Source organism: Miniopterus schreibersii (genome assembly GCF_964146895.1).
Source record: "Miniopterus schreibersii genome assembly, chromosome: 11".
NCBI lineage: Eukaryota > Metazoa > Chordata > Mammalia > Chiroptera > Miniopteridae > Miniopterus > Miniopterus schreibersii.
Genome location: NC_138111.1, coordinates 45,132,255 through 45,153,382, shown reverse-complemented (window position 1 = coordinate 45,153,382; position 21,128 = coordinate 45,132,255). Strand labels below are relative to the sequence as shown.

The following is a 21,128-nucleotide window of genomic DNA, read 5'->3' as shown; positions in this document are numbered from 1 at the left end:
TTTTATTGAAATAGGCCATTTTATGCTTAAAAGCTTACCTCTGTTTGTTTAAGCCTGATGTGATGTTTTGGTAGTTAAATAGTCTGCTGTGCAGTGTTAGCAGCATGTTGAGAGGATAGGAAGTAAAATGAGGTCATGGTTTGACTGGCGGTGGATCTACATCATCTAGTCTCTTTGCCAACTGAGCAGAGACACTGTTTCAGTTTCCTTTTTCCCTGTTGCTATCTGGCTGCCCGTCGAAAAGGGGGCATTTCTCATTTATCTAGGTTGACTTGTGATGGAAGTCCTTTGTAATTAGTGCTTTGTTTAATGGGTGTTGCAGTACGTTAGCACATGCTGATAAATTTTCTTCATTGTCACATAACTGTCACAAAATAAAGTCAGTTAAAGCCACCTTTCTGCCAGTGTTAATCTTTCTATTTTTGTGTTTCAGATTAACTTCATCTACCTTGCCAAAAGCACCAAAAAAACCATGCTAACTTTGACTTTGGTGTGTACAATTACATTCCTCCTTGTTTGCAGTGGAACTTTTTTCCCATACAGCTCCAATCCTGCCAGTCCGAAGCCAAAGAGAGTGTTTCTTCAGGTGAGAGCAGTTTTGCGTGAGCTATTTGGAATTCTGGAGAGGAAAGCCTTGCGTGTTTTGAGCTTCACTAGTCAACAGGAAAACCAACTGACATTTCTCCTGTTGACCTATTTAGTTGTATTCAACTGTTCTGTGTAAGACCGTGAGGAAAAAGACTGACCATCAATAGGCAATCTTATCAGGTAGACATTTCCCAAGAGACCAAATTGGAAACATCTGCTTGCTGTTTTTACTACTGCTCAGATTGTGAGAATGCACCCACTTGGAACGACCAGCAAACATGTATCATGGGGTAACGAGCTTTAGAAGTACAGACTGGAAAGTATCTGTAGGCCAGTAAAAACCTGAACTATTAACTGGCAAAACAAAACAGCTATTTTAAAATGGTAGTAAAATTATCTTAGGTAACTCTCAAAGTAGTATGTGGTCAATAAAATGAGACTTAGAATTTTCTTATATTTCCAATTTTTCTGCAAACTTTTCAGAGCTGGAGCTATGAGCAGGGAAAGGAGGAGGGTGCGTTTCCCTGGCCTCTTCCCTGGGAGAGGTGGTGGGAGCCTGACGGAAAGGCCAGAGGCACACCCTAGGTAGTTCATTGAGGGACTTGCATAAGTAATAATAATAACTGAACTTAAATATCAGGAGATTTTTGAAAAGGGGCCAGCTATTCCTTGTTTATATACCGGAGGAGACACTGTGATACATTTTATGTGACATTTTACAGTTTGCAAAACCTTTGGTGAAGAACAGCTGATTTTTAGGGGATTTAATGTTTTCTGTGACAATACTTTATTAGTTTCAGGTGTACAACATAATGTCTTCTAATTTTCATAGTTAATTAAATCAGTAATATTTAGGAAAAGCCAGATTTTTAGTTTTAAAAGCTCCTGTTCTGCTTGGATTTTGGGTTTGCTTCTTCCTTGGTGCCAGAAGTTGGTGAACTTCTCCTGTAATGGGCCAGATAATATTTTAAGATCTTCAGTCATATGGTCTCTGTTACAGCTCCTGTTTTACAGAGTGAAAACAGCCACAGACAATACCTAAGCAAATGAGTATGGCCATTTTCCAATAAAGCTTTATTTATAAAAATGGTAGTGCACCACTTGGCCCTGAGCTATAGGTCACCAGCCCCTGCCCTGTGCAATCCTTTTCTTTTCCTGTTTGATGTTCTTCAGGCTGCTTTCTGTTGTTAATGAAGCTATTCCAGGTGGAACATGGTGCCCTTCCCTAGAATTCTGTTAGGCACAAGTCTGTCGTCTGTTGGTGAGCTGTGATTCCCGTATTTCTCTGCACATGAATTAGCCCCGTGTAACACTGAGAGGGAAGTGTGTGTGTGTATCTACTGTTTAAGCCCTTGTCTAAAAGAAGTTCTAGCCCTGGCCAGTTCTGCTCAGTGGTTAGAGCTTCGGCCCTCAGACTGAAGATTCCCAGGTTCGATTCCAGCCAAGTGCATGTAACTCAGTTGCCGGCTCGATCCCTGGCCCTGGTCAGGGTGCGTGTGTATGGGAGACAACCAGTTGTCTCCCTCTCACGTCAGTGTTTCTTTCTTTTTATCTCTCTCCCTTCCACTCTCCCTGAAAAGCAACAGAAAATATATCCTAAGATGAAGATTAAAATAATAAAAGGAGTTCTAGTGTTCATGGTTTTCAAAATTTTTATATGAAATTTAAATATAGAAATATATTTGTAAGAAAAATTTAACAAGCCAAAAAATATTTTTAAGAAATAAAACTAATAATAAAACAATCCATCTTTGAGTTTAAAAGAAAGAACATTAACAGTACCTAAGAAAATCAAGTTTCCCTTCTTGATCCAAGTCTTCCCCAGCCCCCAAAGTCGTACTCACCCAACATCTTAAAGTTTGGAGTTAATCATTACCTTTTATTTTACCACATATGTATAAATCCCTAAACCATAACATACAGTTTTGCCCGTTTTTGAACTTCTTACAGGTAAAGCCATTCCATAAATACCCTTTTGCCTAAGAGCATGTGAGACTCTTCCATGTTGATTCGTGTCACTGTAGTGCATTATTTTTCCTTGCTGAACAGAATTCTGTTTAGGATGACTTCCCCAATTGGTCTGCTCGCTCTACTGTTAAAGGACATTTGGGTTGTTTCCAGTTTTTGCTAAGATGGCAGTGTTGAATCAGGACTCTAGTACCTTGCAGAAGTTTCTCTAAGGTGCATATTCTGGAGTGGAATTGCTAGCTTGAAGGGTATGTGCATGTTAACTTTGCTAGGTGATGCTGAACAGTTCCCTAAAGTGACTGTGCCAGCACACACTGCCCCCAGCAGTATACGAGGGTTCCTGTTGCTCCACAGACACCCACTCGCTTGGTATTGTCAGACTTACTCAGTTTTTAATCCGGGGTGGGGAAGTGGGTGAAGGAGTTGAAACGGTAGTTTTCTCACCAGTCTTGTTCTTTTCAGCATATGACAAGAACATTTCATGACTTGGATGGACAAGTAGTTAAACGAGACTCTGGAATATGGATCAACGGGTTTGACTACACTGGAATGTCTCATGTCACACCTCAGGTTCCAGAGATCAATGACACCATCCGAGCTCACTGTGAGGAGGACGCACCCCTCTGTGGTTTCCCATGGTATCTCCCAGTGCACTTTCTAATCTGGTTGGTTCACTACTTTTCTGCTTCAGTTGGGGGTTAGTTTGTTCTCAGGTCTTACCACTGTATCAGCATTTCATTATTTAAACTGGTTAACAGAGTCAAGTGCCGTTCACACTGTTTTTTTCCATCACTGCCAAAGTTCTATTTCTTTAGTGAGATGAAGCATTCAGTGTGGTTTTGCTTTTCTCAAATTTAAACTCTTTCCTGTAGAAACCTCAGTACAGTGGTACCTCGGTTTTCTAATGTGATCTGTTTGATTCAGAAGACCGTTTGAGTTCTGAAACGTTTGAAAACTGAGTGATCAACAGGCGACAGCTAGGCCTCAGGATCTTGCACTTAGTGGGATCCATGTGGCATGTGTCGACTTCCGGGGTGTGTTCGAAAACCGAAGCATTGACTTCTAGGTTTATGGTGTTCGTAAAGCGAAATGTTTGTCAACAGAGACGTTCGAAAACCAAGGTACCACTGTAGTTAGAAAGGGTGGTCCTCTTAACTGATCTAATAGGTAGCAGTTAAGCATCAAGTTCAAATTATTTCATTTCTGGGAAATTTTTATCATTTGGCAGTGGAGGATTAGATGAGAAGAAATGGTTTGGGCAGGAAATTCAAGATCACCCTACGATCCTTTATTCTTAACTTTGGGAAGGTTTTATTTTGCAATAACCTGAGCTTCAGAGGAATTGGCATTATTCATTATATCTATCAGAGTTTATTTTCATGCCTCAAAATGTGTTTCATATATTCTGAACACAAGCATCCTAAATATTTTTGAAATAGTGAATACTGAATTCCTTTCCAAATAGGAAAAACTGGTACCTTCCTGCCTCAGAAGTTTCTCCAAGAGAACCTGTTCATTTCAGACTTATATCCAAAGAACAGACACCTTGGGATTCCATAAAGCTGACCTTTGAAGCATCAGGTAAGTAATGAGTTTTTTCTTCTTGCCTTCAGTTCTTAAAATTTTTAATAAGCATGAGTGTTTTTTCCTCAGATTTATAATAGTGACCAGCAGCTTAGCGTTTCTAAAAGCAATTGCAGCTAATTATGATTTTTGAAAGAACATTTAATGGGAAGCACAAAAAATATCCAAACCTTTCTCTATCCTTTATGCACAATTTGGAGAATTCCTGTAAAATGCAGGTTCTTGACAGGCAAGTTGCACATATGCAGCCCTATGTTTTGTGATTACAAATGTCAAGAAATCAGAAAAAAAAGGTTTTTTAGACTGTGTATGTATAGGTCTGTCTGTGCACCAGTTACCACACTTTAAATTATAGAAGCTTATAGATGAATGATTGGGACAGTTAAGATCCTTTGTAGTTTTTGTTTTTCAGTGTTTTCCTTGCTATTTTTTGCATGTTTTCCATGTGAACTTCAATATTAAATCTTAATAGTAAACCTACTGCTATTGGTATTTGGGGGAATATAGTAATAAATTTATAAATTAAGTAGAACTGACATTATAACGTTGAGTCTCCCTATCCACGAACTTGGAATGTTCCTTTCATTTGTTCAAACCTACTTTTGTCTCTCAAGTTTTATAACATTTTTCTTGTCTAGGTTTTCTATTATAATTGGGAGTTTTCTCTACCAATATGTCTCTTAACGGGTTATAATTTGTATGTATGAAGGTAATTGATTTCTGTATGTCAATTTTATATCTTGCTACCTTACTGAATCTTTTATTTTTCTAGTTAATCTTGATACTGTAGGGTTCTCCAGGCATACTAGGAATTGCCAAACTTTAAAGGGCCAGATAGTAAATACTTTAGGCTTTGCCATGTCTCTGTTGTAGATTCTTTTTTGTTAACCACTTTAAACACATATAAATCATTGTAGCCTGGCCCAGTGGTTCAACTGGTTGGAGTGTTGTCCCATACAACAAAAAGGTTGTAGGCTCGATTCCTGGTCAGGCACATACCTAGGTTTCGGTTCGATCCCTGGTCCAGGTGTGTATGGGATGCACCTGATTGATGTTTCTCTCCTTTCCTCTCTAAAGTTAATAAAAATATCCTCAGGTGAGAACTGAAAAAATAGGGGTGGGGAGTGGGTGGGGAGAGATTAATCAAAGAACTTATATGCATAAATGCATAACCTATGGACACAAACAATAGTATGGGGAAGGCATGGGGGTGGAGCAGATCATTTGGTGGGGGGAAGGGGGATAACTTTAATACTTTCAACAATAAAGATAAATTTTTAAAAAAAGATTAATGAATAAAACATATAAACCATTCTTAGCCTGAGAGCTATACAAAAACAGACTTAGGTATAGCTTGTTGACTACTGCGTATCATCTGCAAATGTAGTTTTATTTCTGCTTTACCAATTCTTATGTGTCTAATTGATTTGTCTAAATGGCTATAGTCAGTAGCATTCTTGCCTTGTTCTTGATAACAGCACAAAGGTCTCTAGTGTTTTCCTATTATGTAAGATACTAGGCTTAGGACTAAGGTAGATTATTTTTATCATGTTAAGCAAACATTCATCAGTTGTCATTTCTTGAATGTTTTTTTTCTAAGTATTTTTAATTTTGAGAAAGGCTTTTTTTAGCCATCTGTAAAGATAATCATAGGTTTTTTTCTTTTGGGTATTTTTAAAAATTTTTTTTATTTTCTTAATGTGATCTTGGATGTTTCCTAATATTTTATTTAGAAATTTTGCATCAGTACTCATGTATGATATTGGTCTGTGTGTGTGTTACTCTATCAGATTTAAGTATCAGTGTTATGCACTATAAATGTAAAAACATCATAATGTTATATATCATGAAAACAGTTGGTAAGTTTTCCTTAATTTTCAATGCTTTGGAACAGTTTATGGAGCATTGGAACCATTTGGTTAAGTTGGCTTGAATTCCTCTCTGAAACCACCCTGGGCCTGGTGCCTTTTTTGTGGGGTAGCTTCTTAACTTTTAGGATAATTGGTCTGCTTAAGCTTTATAGTTCTGTGTTCAGTTTTGGTCGCGTGTATTTTCCTAGAAAAGTATCCATTTCATCTGGGTTTTCAAAGTTATTAGTACAGAGTTCTGCAAAGTAGTCCGATGTGATTTACAAACTTCTTTTTATTTTTATTTCTCTTTTTGCATACTTGTTTATTGCTCCATTTCCCTCCCCCACTCCTGTCTCTTTCTTAATCAAGTTAGCCTGGTGGTTGGTTATCTGATTAATTTAAAAAAATAACAGACTTGATTGTTCAAGGTAGGTCTGTTTTTATCTGTATCTATCATATTTCCTAACCTGTGCTTTCTTTTAACTTTGTTGTCCTTTTTTACATGTCATTTTATTCTTTTGTTTTACTGAAAACAATGTTTATTGCTATGGATTCTCCTCTTACCACTGCTTTACCTGTATCCAACAGTTTCTGGTATGTGTAGTATTTTTGTTATTTAAAAAAATTTCCATAATTTTTGTTCCTATTTCTTCCTCTTTTACCCGAGTCTTTTAAATAGACCTTTAATTTCCACGTAGAAGGCTGTTTTATTATTGATTTACGGTCAGTGTTATTTGTAATATTCTCAGTTTTATAGAACTTTGATATTTCTTTAGTGACCTAATATTTTTTATGAATGTTTTATGCCCACTGGAGATATATTCTGTATTATCAGCATGTAAAATTTAATACATATATCATACGGCCTATTTCACTGGTCATTTTGTTTAGCTCTTTTATACCACTGTTTTCTGTTCAATTGATGTCTTATACTGAGTGGAATATTAGTCTCGTATGTTTTCCTATATATACATCTCCTGCAGTTTTGCTTCATAAAGTAGTTGCTATGTTATTTGGTGTGCAGAATTAAGTTTTTATGTGAATTGCAGCTTTTAGTATTAAAGTGTCTCTACTTTTAATGCTTTTTGTCGTTTTTTTTTTTATATATATCAGAGGTCTTTTTAAAATTGTGTCCACTTGCCTGAAATACTTTTATTTTAACCCTTTCAGAATCTCTTTAAGTGTGTTTCTTGAATATAGTGTATGACTAGGTCTGGCTTTGTAAGCCCAGTTGCAACCCTTTTTCTTTTAGTGGCTGAGTTAGATCTAATCACATTTTATGACTGATGCTTTCCATCTTTGTCGCTGTTTTATGTTTTAATTGTTATATCCTGTTTGCTGTGGTGTCATCTTTGCTCTTTAACTTAAAAAGGATTATTTTTATTTGGATCGCCCATTATTTAACCTTTCCCTATGTGTGTGGGTGAGTATGCTCACTAGACTTTCCTCCTCCCTCATGTTTGTTTTCTGCAGCATTTGTCCATTAGTCTCCCACCCTCACACCTCAGCACCTGTCTTAGTAATATTTTTGGGTATATTAAAATCCTCAGTGTCAGTTCTTTTGCTATAGGTTTTGTAGTTATGTCTTGGCTCGATGAAGCCTGTTCTCTAGATTTCTGAAGAAAGGCTCTCACAAGTGGTAGGTTCTTGGATGTTTCAATGGCAGGGCCAAGACTTGAACCGAGGTTTTCTCACTGTCAAGTCTGTGCCTTTCCTGCTGTACCTCATTACTTACCCTTGTTGGCATGCACGGAAAGTCCAGACGGGCAAACCTCCATTTAGTTTGCAACAAGTGTCTTAAAATGATAAAGGGCATGAACTTCACAGTCTGGTTTGGGTGGTGGCTTAACTGCTCTTCTTGTTGATGCTTTTTAAAAGATAGTTATAACTGGTCTTTCTTCCTCTTATGTTACAGGACCAAGCCATATGTCACTGTACATTCGAACCCACAAAGGGTCAACACTTTCTCAGTGGTCTCTTGGCAATGGCACCCCAGTCACAAGTAAAGGAGGGGACTACTTTGTATTTTACTCCCATGGACTCCAAGCCTCTGCATGGCAGTTCTGGATAGAAGTACAGGTAGGAATTTCCCAGCACTGCTGCTATCAATTGATCAGGTTCCCAGGTGGTATTTGGCAAGTATCAAATACTTGGGATCAATATTCTGCCTTCATAGAGCTAGAAAACTAACTGCTTTTCTCTGCCAGGTCTTGGAAGAACAGCCTGAGGGAGTAGTCACTGTGGCGATTGCTGCGCACTATTTTTCTGGGGAAGACAAGAGATCCTCCCAGCTGGATGCTCTGAAAGCGAAGTTCCCAGACTGGACGTTTCCTTCTGCCTGGGTGTGCACCTACAGTCTCTATGTGTTTTAATCTTGTGAATGAGCCCTGAGTAAATGCCCCGTGGGATACTTCCGGTGACATGGTCTCTCCTTACGCTACGTGGATATTTGTAATGTAACTCAGTGAATTTTAATGAGCATGTGTTCAAAGAGCTGTGTGGGCTAACAGTGTTCAGGGCCGAGCACTGTAGTGGCTATGCCGTGGGTTAGTGGCACATGGCCTTTTTACACTTGAAAATGCCAGTTTCCTGGCGCTTAAGCACATGTGGGTACTGCCACTGCACTAACATGTCACTTTATGTGACCTTACGGACAAAAGCCAACAAACCACTTCAGCAGTCGTCCCCTGAGGGTCATGAAAGATGTCGAGAGTACTACAAGACCATAATTAATGAGACAAACGACATTTCCAGTTGAAGCCCAAGAGCATTTGTTGTCAGTGGATGGTGGGTAAACTGTCATCACTGCAGTAATGGTTCCCCTTGAGGCCTAGCTGTAGGTCACCAGGAAGCAGCATCGGGCTTTTGAGGTCCCAGCCTGTGCTCGAAGAAGTGCTTTTTCAGGCAACTTCAAGCATGTGCTCTGGGTCTCTAGTGAAGCCCAGAACCCCTGGTGTGGAAGCCTGGGTTCAGCTGGTGATTCCTGACGAGTGGGCACTGAAATCCATCGTCATGATGCTTTTCTGAAGTTGTTTCAATGCCTGTTTCCCTCTGAAGCGTATCTGTTCCCCCTCTCCAATTCTGTAGTCCTCTCTGGGTTTTCACAGGTTCTTTTGGTTCAGAATGCTTGTTTGTGCAAGTGTAGGACCTTAACTTCCTGTCTCAGAGCATTGAGTTGCCAAGGTGGCTATTCTGGGGAGGGAGGAGAGTGGGGTCATAGCAGCTGAGCATTTTATAAATATTTATTCCTTGTTTTGTAGAGGGAGTTTTCTGTTATCCAAGGTTAATCCTTAAGGGCATAATTTTATTGATGCACAGGGTCCTTATTTTTCTGTTTCCAACCAGCTGACCAGATTGGTTTCTCAGTAACTCACTGTCCAGCAGAGCTGGCTTTCCTGAAAGTTGAGATTGTGGCTTATCCTGAACAAGCTCCCTGTACCTGTTGGGGTTCAGATCCTGTGTTATGGCAGCCCTAGGACTTGAAGGTGCTTTTCATTTTGAAGAAGGTGGCCGTGTAGCTTCTGAGGCATATCACAGCAGTGCCTCTGATGGATTCCTGGCTCCAGCAGTGGAAGGGTTTGGTGAGATCAGTGGTAAATTTTGCTAGCTTTTACATTTTTACATTTCGCTGAGAAATGTAAAATGTTAGACAAATTCTGAGTTTAGTAAAAGGAGAGGCCCCCGAAAAACATTTTAAAGAAAAGCTATAGTAAAAATTTGAGTATAGTAAGTGTGTATCACGGGAGGAAATTCTTGAAGCTGCTTGTGATTTCTTAATCATGCTCCTCATGTTGCCTGTCTGCCTAATTCGTGGCTCTTTAAAACTCACTGGGCCCACACAAACAGAGCTGCTGCCAGAGCTGTGATAACATGCTGGCTGTGATGTGCATGGACACCAGAGCCATTGCTTTTTTTTTTTTACTTTGTAGAAACCACACATTACTAGCTTCAAGTGCCTGACTCCTGCCACATTTATCTGTCAGCAGTAATAAAGTTTGAAGTGTTTATAGCTTGTATGGTATCACAGTTGTGGAGGAAAAGTTAGAAACAGTAATAACTCAGTCCTCTGCAACTGTAGGTTCCACATCCACAGATGGAAAATATTCAGGAAAAAAGTGTTACTGACATGTACTATGTAGTTAGGCCTACAATGGTTGCATCGGTACTAAACTTGTAGACTTTTCCCCTTGTCCTTAAAAAATACAGTTATAACAACTATTTACATTGTATCAGGCATTATTAGTAATGTTGGGAAGATATATGTAGGCTATATGCAAATACTATGCTATTTTTATATGGGATTTGAGCATCCATGGATTTTGATATCCAAGGGGGTGCTGTAACACACCACCTGGATTCCAAGGGATGGCTATACAAGCATTTTTTGTCCTTTTGAGTAATGTGAAACTGATTACCAGAAATTATTTTTAGAAAAGAAAGGGCAAAACCCCAAGTGTGTTGTGATTTTTTTCCTTTGGGAGGGATATTGTTACTTTTAAGTAACAATCATGGTTTTCCTTAGCATTATAAAGCTCCCATATTATAGAAGGTTGGTAACAAAATGCTTAATAGTCTGGGAGACTGTTTTAATGGCAGAAATGGTTAAGTAATTCCTATATCATGGCTCTGTTAATAAGCACACCACTGTCAGATCAGCAGCCTCTGAAATTTAAGAATTCAGTAGTTTTCTGTTTTTAGTATCTAATCATTTGAATAACTCATTTCTAAAACACATTTCCTGCAGAAATTAAATGTGAGTAGCACAGTATTGCACATTCAGGGAAAGTGTAAAGAATTGTGATTTTGAAGGAATTCTTTTAAGAAATAATTTACATTGTGTTAACCTAAAAATGATTGTTGTATGAAGTATTTGTTTCCACAGTTCAGCAGATGCAAATAAGCACGATAGGATTCCTACAATGTTACCACTGAGGGGGCCATAACCTTCCTGCCAACTCAGGAAACTTTAGGAAGAATGACTGTCACTTTCTTTTCACTGGTTTGCTGACTTGAGGATTAATTGTTGCCTTACAATGTTACTGAAATAAACTTTTTTAATATACTGGTTAGTATCTTTAACAAAAAATAGATCTTTATTGTCTGTGTTCTGTATCCTCATATATGAAGTTATTTCAAGTCTACAGAGCCTTTTTAAAGTCTCTTTAAAACAAACAAAAAAAGCTGTTAAAAGGCCTAAATGGTTCATGTGGTTATAACTGCTATTTTAATTTGTCATGTGAGCAAAGAACTCAACATGGGAATGTTAGTTTACTTAAACTGGAATCCTTTTTGCTATGGAATGAGGTGGTGCATCTGAATTTCGAGGATATTTTTTCCATTGCTTTTCAGAGAGGGGAAGAGAGAGAGACTGGGGCCAGGGATCGAGCCTGTAACCAAGTTACATGTCCTTGGCCAGAATCGAACCCAGGACCCTTCAGTCTGCAGGCTGATGCTCTAGCCACTGAGCCAAAGCGGCTAGGGCTATTCCGCAGTTTTAAATCATATCAAATGGCAAAGAAAATCACTGAAGGACTAATAAAAATGGTCTTTTGTTGGGGGATAGAGGCAGGAAGGAGGGAAGAAGTTGTCTTTCAGCCAAAGAGCTCATCCCAATCTCCACATAAGGAAAGGGCACCACCACTCCCCAAAAGAGTTCAGTACAAGTTATAATGGCTGAATGACATTCCTAATATACTTTGTTGAATTTATGGCTAATAAAGCCAAAATGCACTTAATGCCTCTTTATATGTTTTTATTTAAAAAATATCCTAGCCACTTTTGAAGTACATCAATATATATATTTAATACTACTTACATTATTTGATTTGTAAAAATATAATGTGTGATAATCACCCCTATACCATAATCAAGTGGGATTTATCCCAAGAATGCAAAGTTTACTACCTGAAAAATCAATGCAGTATACCATTTTAATAAAGGACAACCGCCATATGATCATCTCAATAGATGCAAACAAAAATTGACAAAGCCAAACACCTTTTCATCGTAGAACACTCAACAGAACGTAATAGATGGGAACTTCATCAACTTAATAATTTGTGATGAAAGACTGAATGAGGCTTTCCCCTTTACATCAGAAAGAAGACAAAGATGTCCACTACTCACTTCTGTTGAATACTGTACTGGAGGTTCTGCCCAGGGCAGTTTGGCAAGAGGCATCCAGATTAGCTGCAGGTGACATCTATATAGAAAATCCTAAGGAATCCACAAAAAACTATTACAGTTAATAAATGAGCCCAGCAGTGTTGCAGGATCCAATATCTATCTATATACAGAAATCAACTGTATTTCTACATACTAACAGAACAATCCAAAAATAAAACAATTCTATTTGCAAAAGCAAAAAGAATAAAATACTTAGGAATAGGCTTAACGAAAGTACAAGATGTTTACAATGCAAACTATATAACATGGCTGAAAGAAATTAAAGATCCATTATGTTCAAGATTGGCAGGCTTAATATTAAGATGGCAGCAATATTCTCCAAACAGACCTACAGACTGAATATAGTCCCTATCAAATCCCAGCTGCCTTTTGTGTGTGCACGTGCAGAACCTGACAGGCTGATCCTAAATTTTCTTTGGAAGTGCAAGGGACCCAGAATAGCCTGAAGAGTCTTGAGAAAAACTTAGGACTCATACTTTCAAAGCTTCCTACAAAGTAGCAACAGTAATCAAGACAATGTGGCACTGGCATTAAGAATAGACACACACAGGTCAGTGCAGTACAGTCAGTACAGAAATAAACCCACACATTCATGGTCTATTGAATTTTGACAGTTCAATGGGAAAAAAATCTTCAGTATACGGTTCTGGAACACTGAATATCCCTGTACAAAAAAGCAAAGTCAGACCCCTCACTTCATAGGACACAAAAAATGAACTCAAAATGGATCAAAGACCAACATGTAGGAGCTAAAACTATAAAACTCTTAGAAGAAAACATTGGCATTGGTACCTGTTTTTGCTAACAGAAATTAGAGGACTTTCACTTTTATAAAAAAAGTTGTTTCTGTACTTACATAGGTCTTTCAAAAAAGCCAAGACCACAGCACAAACTTTCAGGAAGCAGAGGACACTCTCTGCTTTAAGCTGTTTCGGTTTATGAAAGGTTTCACAGGACACTACTCTTTGTACCTGGTAAGCATCTAGTATCCAAAATATATAAAAACTTGCAAATCAACAACAGAAACATAAATGTCCGAATTGTGAAATGGGCAAAGGATGTGAACATTATACAAATGGCTAATAATCACGAAAAGACAGCCATAAACGAAATGCAAATCTATAATGAGATACCACCACTTCTATACTAACGCAGATGGCAACAACCAAACACAGTAACAAGGGTGTGCGGTAGAAACTGGATAACCCTCCTCCACTGCTTAGTGGGAACTAAAAAAAAATAGCACAGGCACTCTGGGATATGGTTAGGCATTTCCTCAAGAAATTAACTAGTTACCATAACTCAGCATTTCCACTCTTACACAGAACTGAAAACATGTCCACACAGAAACGACTTGCACATGAATGTGATAGTAGCATCGTTCATGACAGTCAAAAAGTAGGCACCACCCAATTCCTTAAATGACTAAACAAATATCCATAAAATGGAATATTATCCAGCCTTAAAAAGGCATGAATTACTGACATACAAAGATGAACATCACACTAAGTGAAAGAAGCCAGACAGAAAAAGCCACATAGTACATGACTCCATTTATATGAAATGTCCGAAATAGGCAAATCCCCAGACCCCAGACTCAGGAACAGAGCACAACAGGAAAAAGTCAGCATCGCCGTTAATCCCGCCTATAGAGATGATGCCTGGTCTCCAGACCTTTACATGAAGTTCTGTTTGGTGGAAGTCATGTGGTATGCATGACTGTGTATCGTTTTCCATGCCCTCACCATGGGTCGTCTGTTCTCATCTCCTGTTCTCAGGCACCTAGGATGCTGCCAACTCTTGATGTTCCTATTCTAAACAATTCTGCATATATAAATATTAAGCTTGTCTGAATTTAAGTTATTTCATAAGAAAAATTCTAAGAGGTGGAATTATATAATCAAAAGAATAGTTACGTGGCTTTTAATAAACACACTTTTTGCTGTTAACCTGAGATGGTGAACAAACAAAAGTTCATGTAATGGTTTTATTGCCCTTTACCAAGTAAAAAAATACACATTACAGAAATAGCAGCAACTTTAATTACAAGCAAAGGTTAACTCTACCCCCAAATGACTTCTTGTTTTGGTATTAGCTAATAATTTAAACTCTGAATAATTATACTGAAAATTTAAATTCATTGGTTAAAATTATGGCTTAAACAGTTGATATGTGAACCAAACATGGTAAAATAAAAATATGAGTTTTTAAAATTAAAGTATATATCAAATTACCAGATAACTTTTCTGTAAATTTGTCCTTTTTTTGCTTTGGGGCCACTAAGTCCCATTAGTTGAAAAAAATATATATTTTCTAGAAAATTCATTTATGGCGTTAACCACAGGAATACAGCTCTTATTGATGCCCTGCTTTGGAGAGTGCAAGATGAACCCAGCAGCAGACTGGATACTGGAAAAGATCACAGCTGTTTACTATGGTAAATCATTTTTATTGACTGAATTCACACCAAGCACAAAAGTAATGCTAGTCTTCTCCTAGTGGACTAGGGCAGGAGAAGAAATTTGTTCAGTTTCTTGCTGAGCTGCGTGATGTACTCACATGGGAAACAATGCTATCCTAAGATTTAGGGAAAGGTGGTTTAAAACAAAGGCTTAAATAAAGTAGCACCAGAAGGACCAGGTATCAATAATTACATATTCCACCCGTTCAGGAGTTTCAGTATGTGAAATTATTGCACTTGTAAAGTAAATGATAGTAAATTACCAAACACAATAATTTAAAACAGTCTGATGAATTCTGAACTAAGCAATTTCAAAATGGTTTTGAGTTTCCCTTCAAAGGAAACCTGGCTAGGACAACTAAATCTAGCCATTTACTTTTAAAAACAAGGATAGAGGACCAAGTTTTATTTCTAAACTGTAATTGCACTATGAGAAGAGAGGCTGTTTTACATAGTGGTATGAATTTGGTCCACATCAAATACATTGTTGTTATAAAAATAAGTTTGTTTTTGTAAAAAATAACATTGCATTCCTTTGTTCAAATTGCACAGTACAAACAAGCTATCTAAATTAATACTGTTACTGTTGTAATTAGAAGTACATACAGTGGATATGTGTTTAGTCTGAAGCAATTAAGGAGTATGCAGTTTTCATAATGTACGAAAACTAAAATTTAAGTCATATCTAAAAATACATAAAATATTTTTAAAATTACAATGAAGAATGCATTTTTTACATACTAATTTTTAGTTAGCCGTGATAATACAGGATTCAGCAGTCTATTTACATAAAACTCCCATTTTTATTCAATTTACAAAAGCAATAAATAAGAAACTACATTAATTTGCACAAAACCTGTTTCATTTCATGATCAGTGTGATCATTTTCTGTTATTTTATGACCAAGCCAATAAACCTGTCTTCCTCTATGAAGACTGCTCATATCTGGAAAGAAGAGCAAGCCCTGTCTTTATTCCAAGAGTGAGTATATAAAGCCATGCAGAATCCAGCATAAAACCTTACAAGTTATAATAATACAAGCCCTAAAAATATGAACAGTGCCTTTGAGTATATTTACACAAGAGTATTCACAAAAAGATAAAGTTCTTTGATACAAAATAGTTTAGTGGTATCAGCATAATTGACAAGAACCCTCAGACCTCTGCCCATGCTGATCTAGCAGAATCAGGCTCGCACACTGACTCAGGTAGATAGCTCCCATCAACTCAGGACTGGGATTTAACAGGCTAGAAACGCCAAGGGGCCTGTCCATACACGGGCACGTGCTGTGCCAGGCAGGCATCTGTTCAGGAGGCCCAGGTAGAGTTCAGCACTCTCAACCCAAGGGGCATCACAGGGAGCTCAGGTACCTGATGAGCTACAGCAAGCACCTTAGCGTTTCTGTTTAAAAAGCAGTCTGGACACACGATGAGCCAGAAGACATGTAAGAAGTTACACGTAGTGGGGAAAAAAGCAAGCTCATCTGGGGCAAAGCAATCCCTATGGTTTAAAAGCCACCAACCTTCAAGAATAAAACCCAAATATTCTCATGTACGTCTGTACAGTATTCTTTATTACTTTCCACTAAAGCTTAAAATTTTTTACGAAAGATGATTTATTCTGATATCACATTTTTATGGAGTCAGAGATTTCTTAGAGAAGTTAGTTAAAATTTAATACCTTATCAGAGTCTCTGTGCTGAGCTCCCTGGTTAAATCATCCAACTAGGTCACAGTGTCCTCAGCTGCACGCTGCGGCTGCTGAGCTAACACGGCCCGGGGTGACAGCACCCGCCGCGGTTAGGACACACAGCAGTCGTAAGTCCCATCCTGAAAAGGCTCCTCCTCCTCGGCTCTGGCTGTGTCGTCTTCTTTCCGGGCGACCATGCTGCTGCCCCCAACCTCGCCCTGCGGGACGCTTCCGTGGCCCGAGGAGCCCCTGCTCTCCTCTGCCCGGGGACTAGTCTGTTCAGGGGACTTGCCCACAGTTATTGGCTGGAAGGCTTCAGGCTGGACCTGCTCTTCTGTTATCTCACTGAGCTTCTGTAGCTGTGGCTTAATGATGTTCAAAAATGGCTTATATCCAGGACTAAGAGGAAAAAGGTAGTTAGTTCTTACCTGCAATACTCAAAAAGCCCCAAGGAGTGTTACAGATAAATTCCTACTGAACACGGGTATGGTAAGGTCAGTGACAGATTATGGGGGAGAGGAGGAGGGTTCCTTAGATGCCCTGGCCAGCACAGCATTAGTGCGAGTCTTAAATTTCTGAGCACGAGGAGCAAATTATCTAGTATTACAGTTAAAAATCATTCCATAGTGTAAGGACCAATAGGACTTTAGACTTGAAAAAGAAGTCTCAGAGAACCTGAATGAAACTGCCAATTAAGGAAAACCAGATCCAAGTAAGGGAAGCCCCAAAATCCACACATAATGGGTGACAAAGGGCTAGAACCCCAGGATCCTAAACTTCTATCCACTACTTTTTTTTCTTCTTTAATTCAAGTGTCCTTTATTCTATATTGTCCTATTAGTTTTATTACCATCCACTGCTCTTTAATCTGGGCTTGCCAGTAACTGCTACGGAATGTTAAATTCACATAGACGAAGTTTTTATCTTTTCAAGCAGACATTTTTAGGTTATTATCTTTAATTCCACAGAATTACAAACCTTAAGTTCCAGTCTTAATTCTAAGATCATTTGTACTGCATCAATCTTGTCAGTGATGTGCATTCCCATTTTAAAATGACCAACACTATCTCATCTAAATTTCACATACAGAAAGGTAACTAAAGTAAACAGCCTTAAAAATGAACATAAGAATGCATTTTTATTTTGACCAACCTAAAAATCTCCAAGTAAATGAACCAGAGCTCAGCCTTAATGGGAAAAGACAGGATTCACCAACAGCCAGCCAAGAAACAAGCCGATGAAAACCAGCACTTACCAATCTGCAGAGGCCCATCGGTCCACTGCATGCAGCCCTGTCTTTATATTCTGTAACATCTCTCCATCCACCTCTGTTGTCTGCATAATAACCAAAATCTGGTTGATTACTGAGGATTCTCTAAGAATCAAGCCTATGACAATGCACCAGTCCAGACATCCTGCCTCCATGAAGATGTGCAGCAAATACCTATATAGAAACAGCAGCAGAATAACTGAGAAGGAAATGTATGGAGCTAAGAAGAATCTACAGATGTCAGAAGGACAATCATTGCCAGGAAAGTAGCCCCTGTACCTTATTTGCCCAAATATCCCAAGTATTCTGTGCTTTCAAAATGCTGAGAAACTCACCGAAGCTGGACCTGGGATTTGTGAGGCCCTTTACTTGCCAACTCCATGGAGATGTGCTCCAGCTCTGACTGGGTTAAACTAAGCGTGGAGAAATTTTCATCCACCACTGTCCAGTCCCCGTCCACCATGGAGCTACTTTCAGTCAAGTCTGTGGCTGAACCAATACTGCATTCATCACCTGACGAAGAAGTGCCAAAGTTATAAGCTAACAATGTGGGAAACGTTTTACTTTAATTATTCCCATGTTATATTAGCAGTAACAGGTATTTTTTTAAAAGCCATCAGAGAGATAACCAGGCATTATGTGCCTTCAGATGGAAAAACATGCTACTACCTATTAAAAAAAAAGCTATGATTTGATCAAGTCTAGATTCAATTACCAAATGACAAGAAATACAGAGGAAACTGTTAAACTAAATCATGAAGATGCGATCACCAAAATCCACATTATGAAGCAAGTTTCTTCAATGAATAAATTGGAAGAAAAAAAAAAAGACAATGGAGGGGAACAATCATTAAAAAGAAAGTTAAAAACATAACAATCACAATCTATGAACCTTATTTAAATCTTGATTCAAGCCATAAGACAATTATGAATTATGAAACAATTGGAATCTGAAAACTTACTAGATATTTGACGGTATTAAGGGATTATTGTTAACATTTGAGGGATGACAAGGTATGGCTTTTTTTTAAAAGAGTGAAGCTCTCTCTGAAGTGCTACAGCACATCAACTCCCAAAGGAACTGAAAAGGAACTAAGACTTAAAATGACACTTACCTTTGTTAGATAAAGGTGACAGGAAGGCATCTTGCATTTGTGGTCCATGGGACGTGGCTGTGTCTATCTCATGGTGGGTAGGGCCAATGTTGCTGAGCCAGGTCCGACTTCGTTGGACATTAGAGATGCCAGCATCTATCTCAAGGTTTAAGAAAGGGTCAGCTGACTGAGACTTTAACAGCTGCTCTCCCACTGCAAGGCAGGTCCAAAAACAAAGAAAAAAATGGGAATTCAAGATGCGCACACTGCCATTTCCAATTCAGATCTTTCAGCTTCTCCACCCCCACTCCCTCAATACTAGAGGTTCAGACAATTACTGTCCTACACTGCACCATCCACCCATAAACCAGGGATATGGGATTGTAACAAAATGGACTGACTATATAATGCCATCTAACAGTCATCTTATAGCATCGTATCTTACTAGAACTAGGCAAAAATTCATTCTGTTAATCTTTTACGTGATTTTCCTTGGTTCTAAGATGATATGAAGTTTCCAAATGCCACAATAAAAGGCTTTTGTTTGAATTTTCTTAAGTGATAATTAGAACAGTCTTCCTTAAAAAGACCTGAACTAAAAAACTTTAAAAAATTTTCCTTTCACCAAAGTGGTTTCACTTTGCCCACTCCTCGCTTAGAAGAAGGGCATTTTTACCATTTCTCTGGAGTAAGTCCTGTCAGGTAAGTAACAATTTAGCTTATTTTGATTAACCAATTCCAAAACTCCTTCCCATAATAAGTGTGGTGGTTCTATATTCAGTCATTCCTCAGCTTGTTGATAATCTGCAGTAACAATGGCTAGATTTATAAATAGGACTTCAAGGTCACAAGTCTTTATTTACATCTTTGATCAAATGGTGGATGAGCTGACTGATGTACAAAAACTTGGCTCTTTCCTATTCCTGAGTATGGAATGAAAAGAATTCTTTGAATATCAACTAACAGCAAAACAGGGTAAAATACAACTCTCCTGTACAAGTGACAAAGTCTGCACTACCTGTTCGGAATTTGCCATTCTTGAAAGGAGAACTGAGACAAGAGGCTGGGATGATGGGAAGTGGCCACAGGAAATCTTTGTGGAGTCTCTTCAGGGCTATCACAAAGTTGTCTACTCGGGCAGCTCGGGCACGTTCCTTGCAGAGCCAACTAATTAGTTCAAAGCCCAGCTGGGCTGCAAAGCAACCCAGGTCCTTGAGCCGAACTTCTTCTAGGAGACGCCGAGCATGTCTCCACAGCATCATGTCAATATACATGTTCTCTGCACAGTCGCTGTCTTTGCTCCACCTATAGTGGGAACACAAGGAAGCTACAGAAAAATCTTTACTGGAAGACTTCACATACTTTTACACGGTAGCATCAATAATGCTGATAAGGAGGTAAGAGATCCAACATCTAATTCTGATTGAAGAGGAAGATAAAGTATTAGGTCCTCTCCTCCATGTGATAGCACAACCTGTTGAACAATACCTGGAACACAGCAGGCTCTTAAAACATATTTGTAGAATGACTACACGGTATAGGGAAAAACAGGAGACAAAGCCAAACCAGAAAAGAGGGTAGTAACGGCTTGAAGGAAAGAAAGGGAGCAAATAAATGCTGTGTTTGGAAAGGCCAAGGAAGAGGGAAGGAAACCAGATCAAAGAAACGAAGGAGAAGTGGAATGAAGTCTCTTAATGTGAGTTACGTAGACAACATAAAAATAATAATAATTCTATCCCCCCTTACTCATGGAGCTGATGTGTGTAACTCATTTGGTAATGGTATATGGTGTTTTCGGTGAGAGGCAGTACTGGAGCAGGGCAGCCTGGATTCAGATCCTGGCTCTATTACTCACTAGTTGTATGAAAATAACCAAGTTTATTTTCTGGGCTTCTGTCTCTTCACCTGAACCATGTGGGTATCAGCAGTATCTACCCTTATCTACTCTTTATGGTTGTTGAAAGGATTAAAGACCTATATGTGTAAATGCTAGAACCGTGCCCAGCACACAGTGAGCACTGAGTATGTGTTAGTCAGTAAATTCAGGGTAAGGCTGAGAAGCTAATGTTTGCCCGACAGTTGTTTATAGGTTGCATTTCACTTGTATGTAGCCCATGATCGTGTATATGCTGCGAATGGGGGTGATGTTAATGGCTGTGATAAGAAAAAGCAGTTAAACATTACAATGAAAAAATGTTCAATGCCCTAGCCGGTTTTGCTCAGTCGTTAAGGCATTGGCCCTCAGACTGAAGGGTCCTGGGTTGGATTCCAGCCAGGGGCACATACCTTGGTTGCAGGCTCAATCCCCAGCCCTAGTTGGGGTGCGTGTGGGAAACAACCAAGTGATTTATCTCTCTCACATCTATTTTTGTTTCTGTCTCTCTCTCTCCCCTCCCCCTTCTTCCCCGCCACTCTCTGAAAAAACAATGGAAAAATAC

At 38.7% G+C, this 21,128-nt stretch overlaps 2 protein-coding genes across 7 annotated transcripts in view; one reads left to right on the top strand and one right to left on the bottom strand.

The window, feature by feature from the left end:
* The window catches only part of ERMP1 (endoplasmic reticulum metallopeptidase 1), a 41,336-nt gene extending 29,614 nt beyond the window's left edge, over positions 1 to 11,722 (top strand). The window contains exons 11-15 of one of the 4 annotated variants that reach the window (XM_081151966.1): positions 434 to 586; positions 3,019 to 3,221; positions 4,022 to 4,137; positions 7,906 to 8,069; positions 8,198 to 11,722. In XM_081151966.1, the coding sequence (XP_081008092.1) occupies positions 434 to 586; positions 3,019 to 3,221; positions 4,022 to 4,137; positions 7,906 to 8,069; positions 8,198 to 8,362 (801 nt within the window). In that variant the 3' untranslated portion in view covers positions 8,363 to 11,722. The remainder of the gene's footprint in view (positions 1 to 433; positions 587 to 3,018; positions 3,222 to 4,021; positions 4,138 to 7,905; positions 8,070 to 8,197) is intronic. The other 3 variants (XM_081151969.1, XM_081151968.1, XM_081151967.1) reach the window with 3 other exon arrangements.
* Positions 11,723 to 14,149: 2,427 nt separating this feature from the next.
* The window catches only part of RIC1 (RIC1 homolog, RAB6A GEF complex partner 1), an 81,910-nt gene continuing 74,931 nt past the window's right edge, over positions 14,150 to 21,128 (bottom strand). For all 3 annotated transcript variants that reach the window (XM_081151963.1, XM_081151965.1, XM_081151964.1), the window contains 5 exons: positions 19,709 to 19,995; positions 18,712 to 18,903; positions 17,932 to 18,109; positions 17,582 to 17,770; positions 14,150 to 16,725 (listed from right to left, as the gene is read on the bottom strand). In XM_081151963.1, coding sequence (XP_081008089.1) covers positions 16,437 to 16,725; positions 17,582 to 17,770; positions 17,932 to 18,109; positions 18,712 to 18,903; positions 19,709 to 19,995 — 1,135 coding nt within the window. In that variant the 3' untranslated portion in view covers positions 14,150 to 16,436. The remainder of the gene's footprint in view (positions 16,726 to 17,581; positions 17,771 to 17,931; positions 18,110 to 18,711; positions 18,904 to 19,708; positions 19,996 to 21,128) is intronic.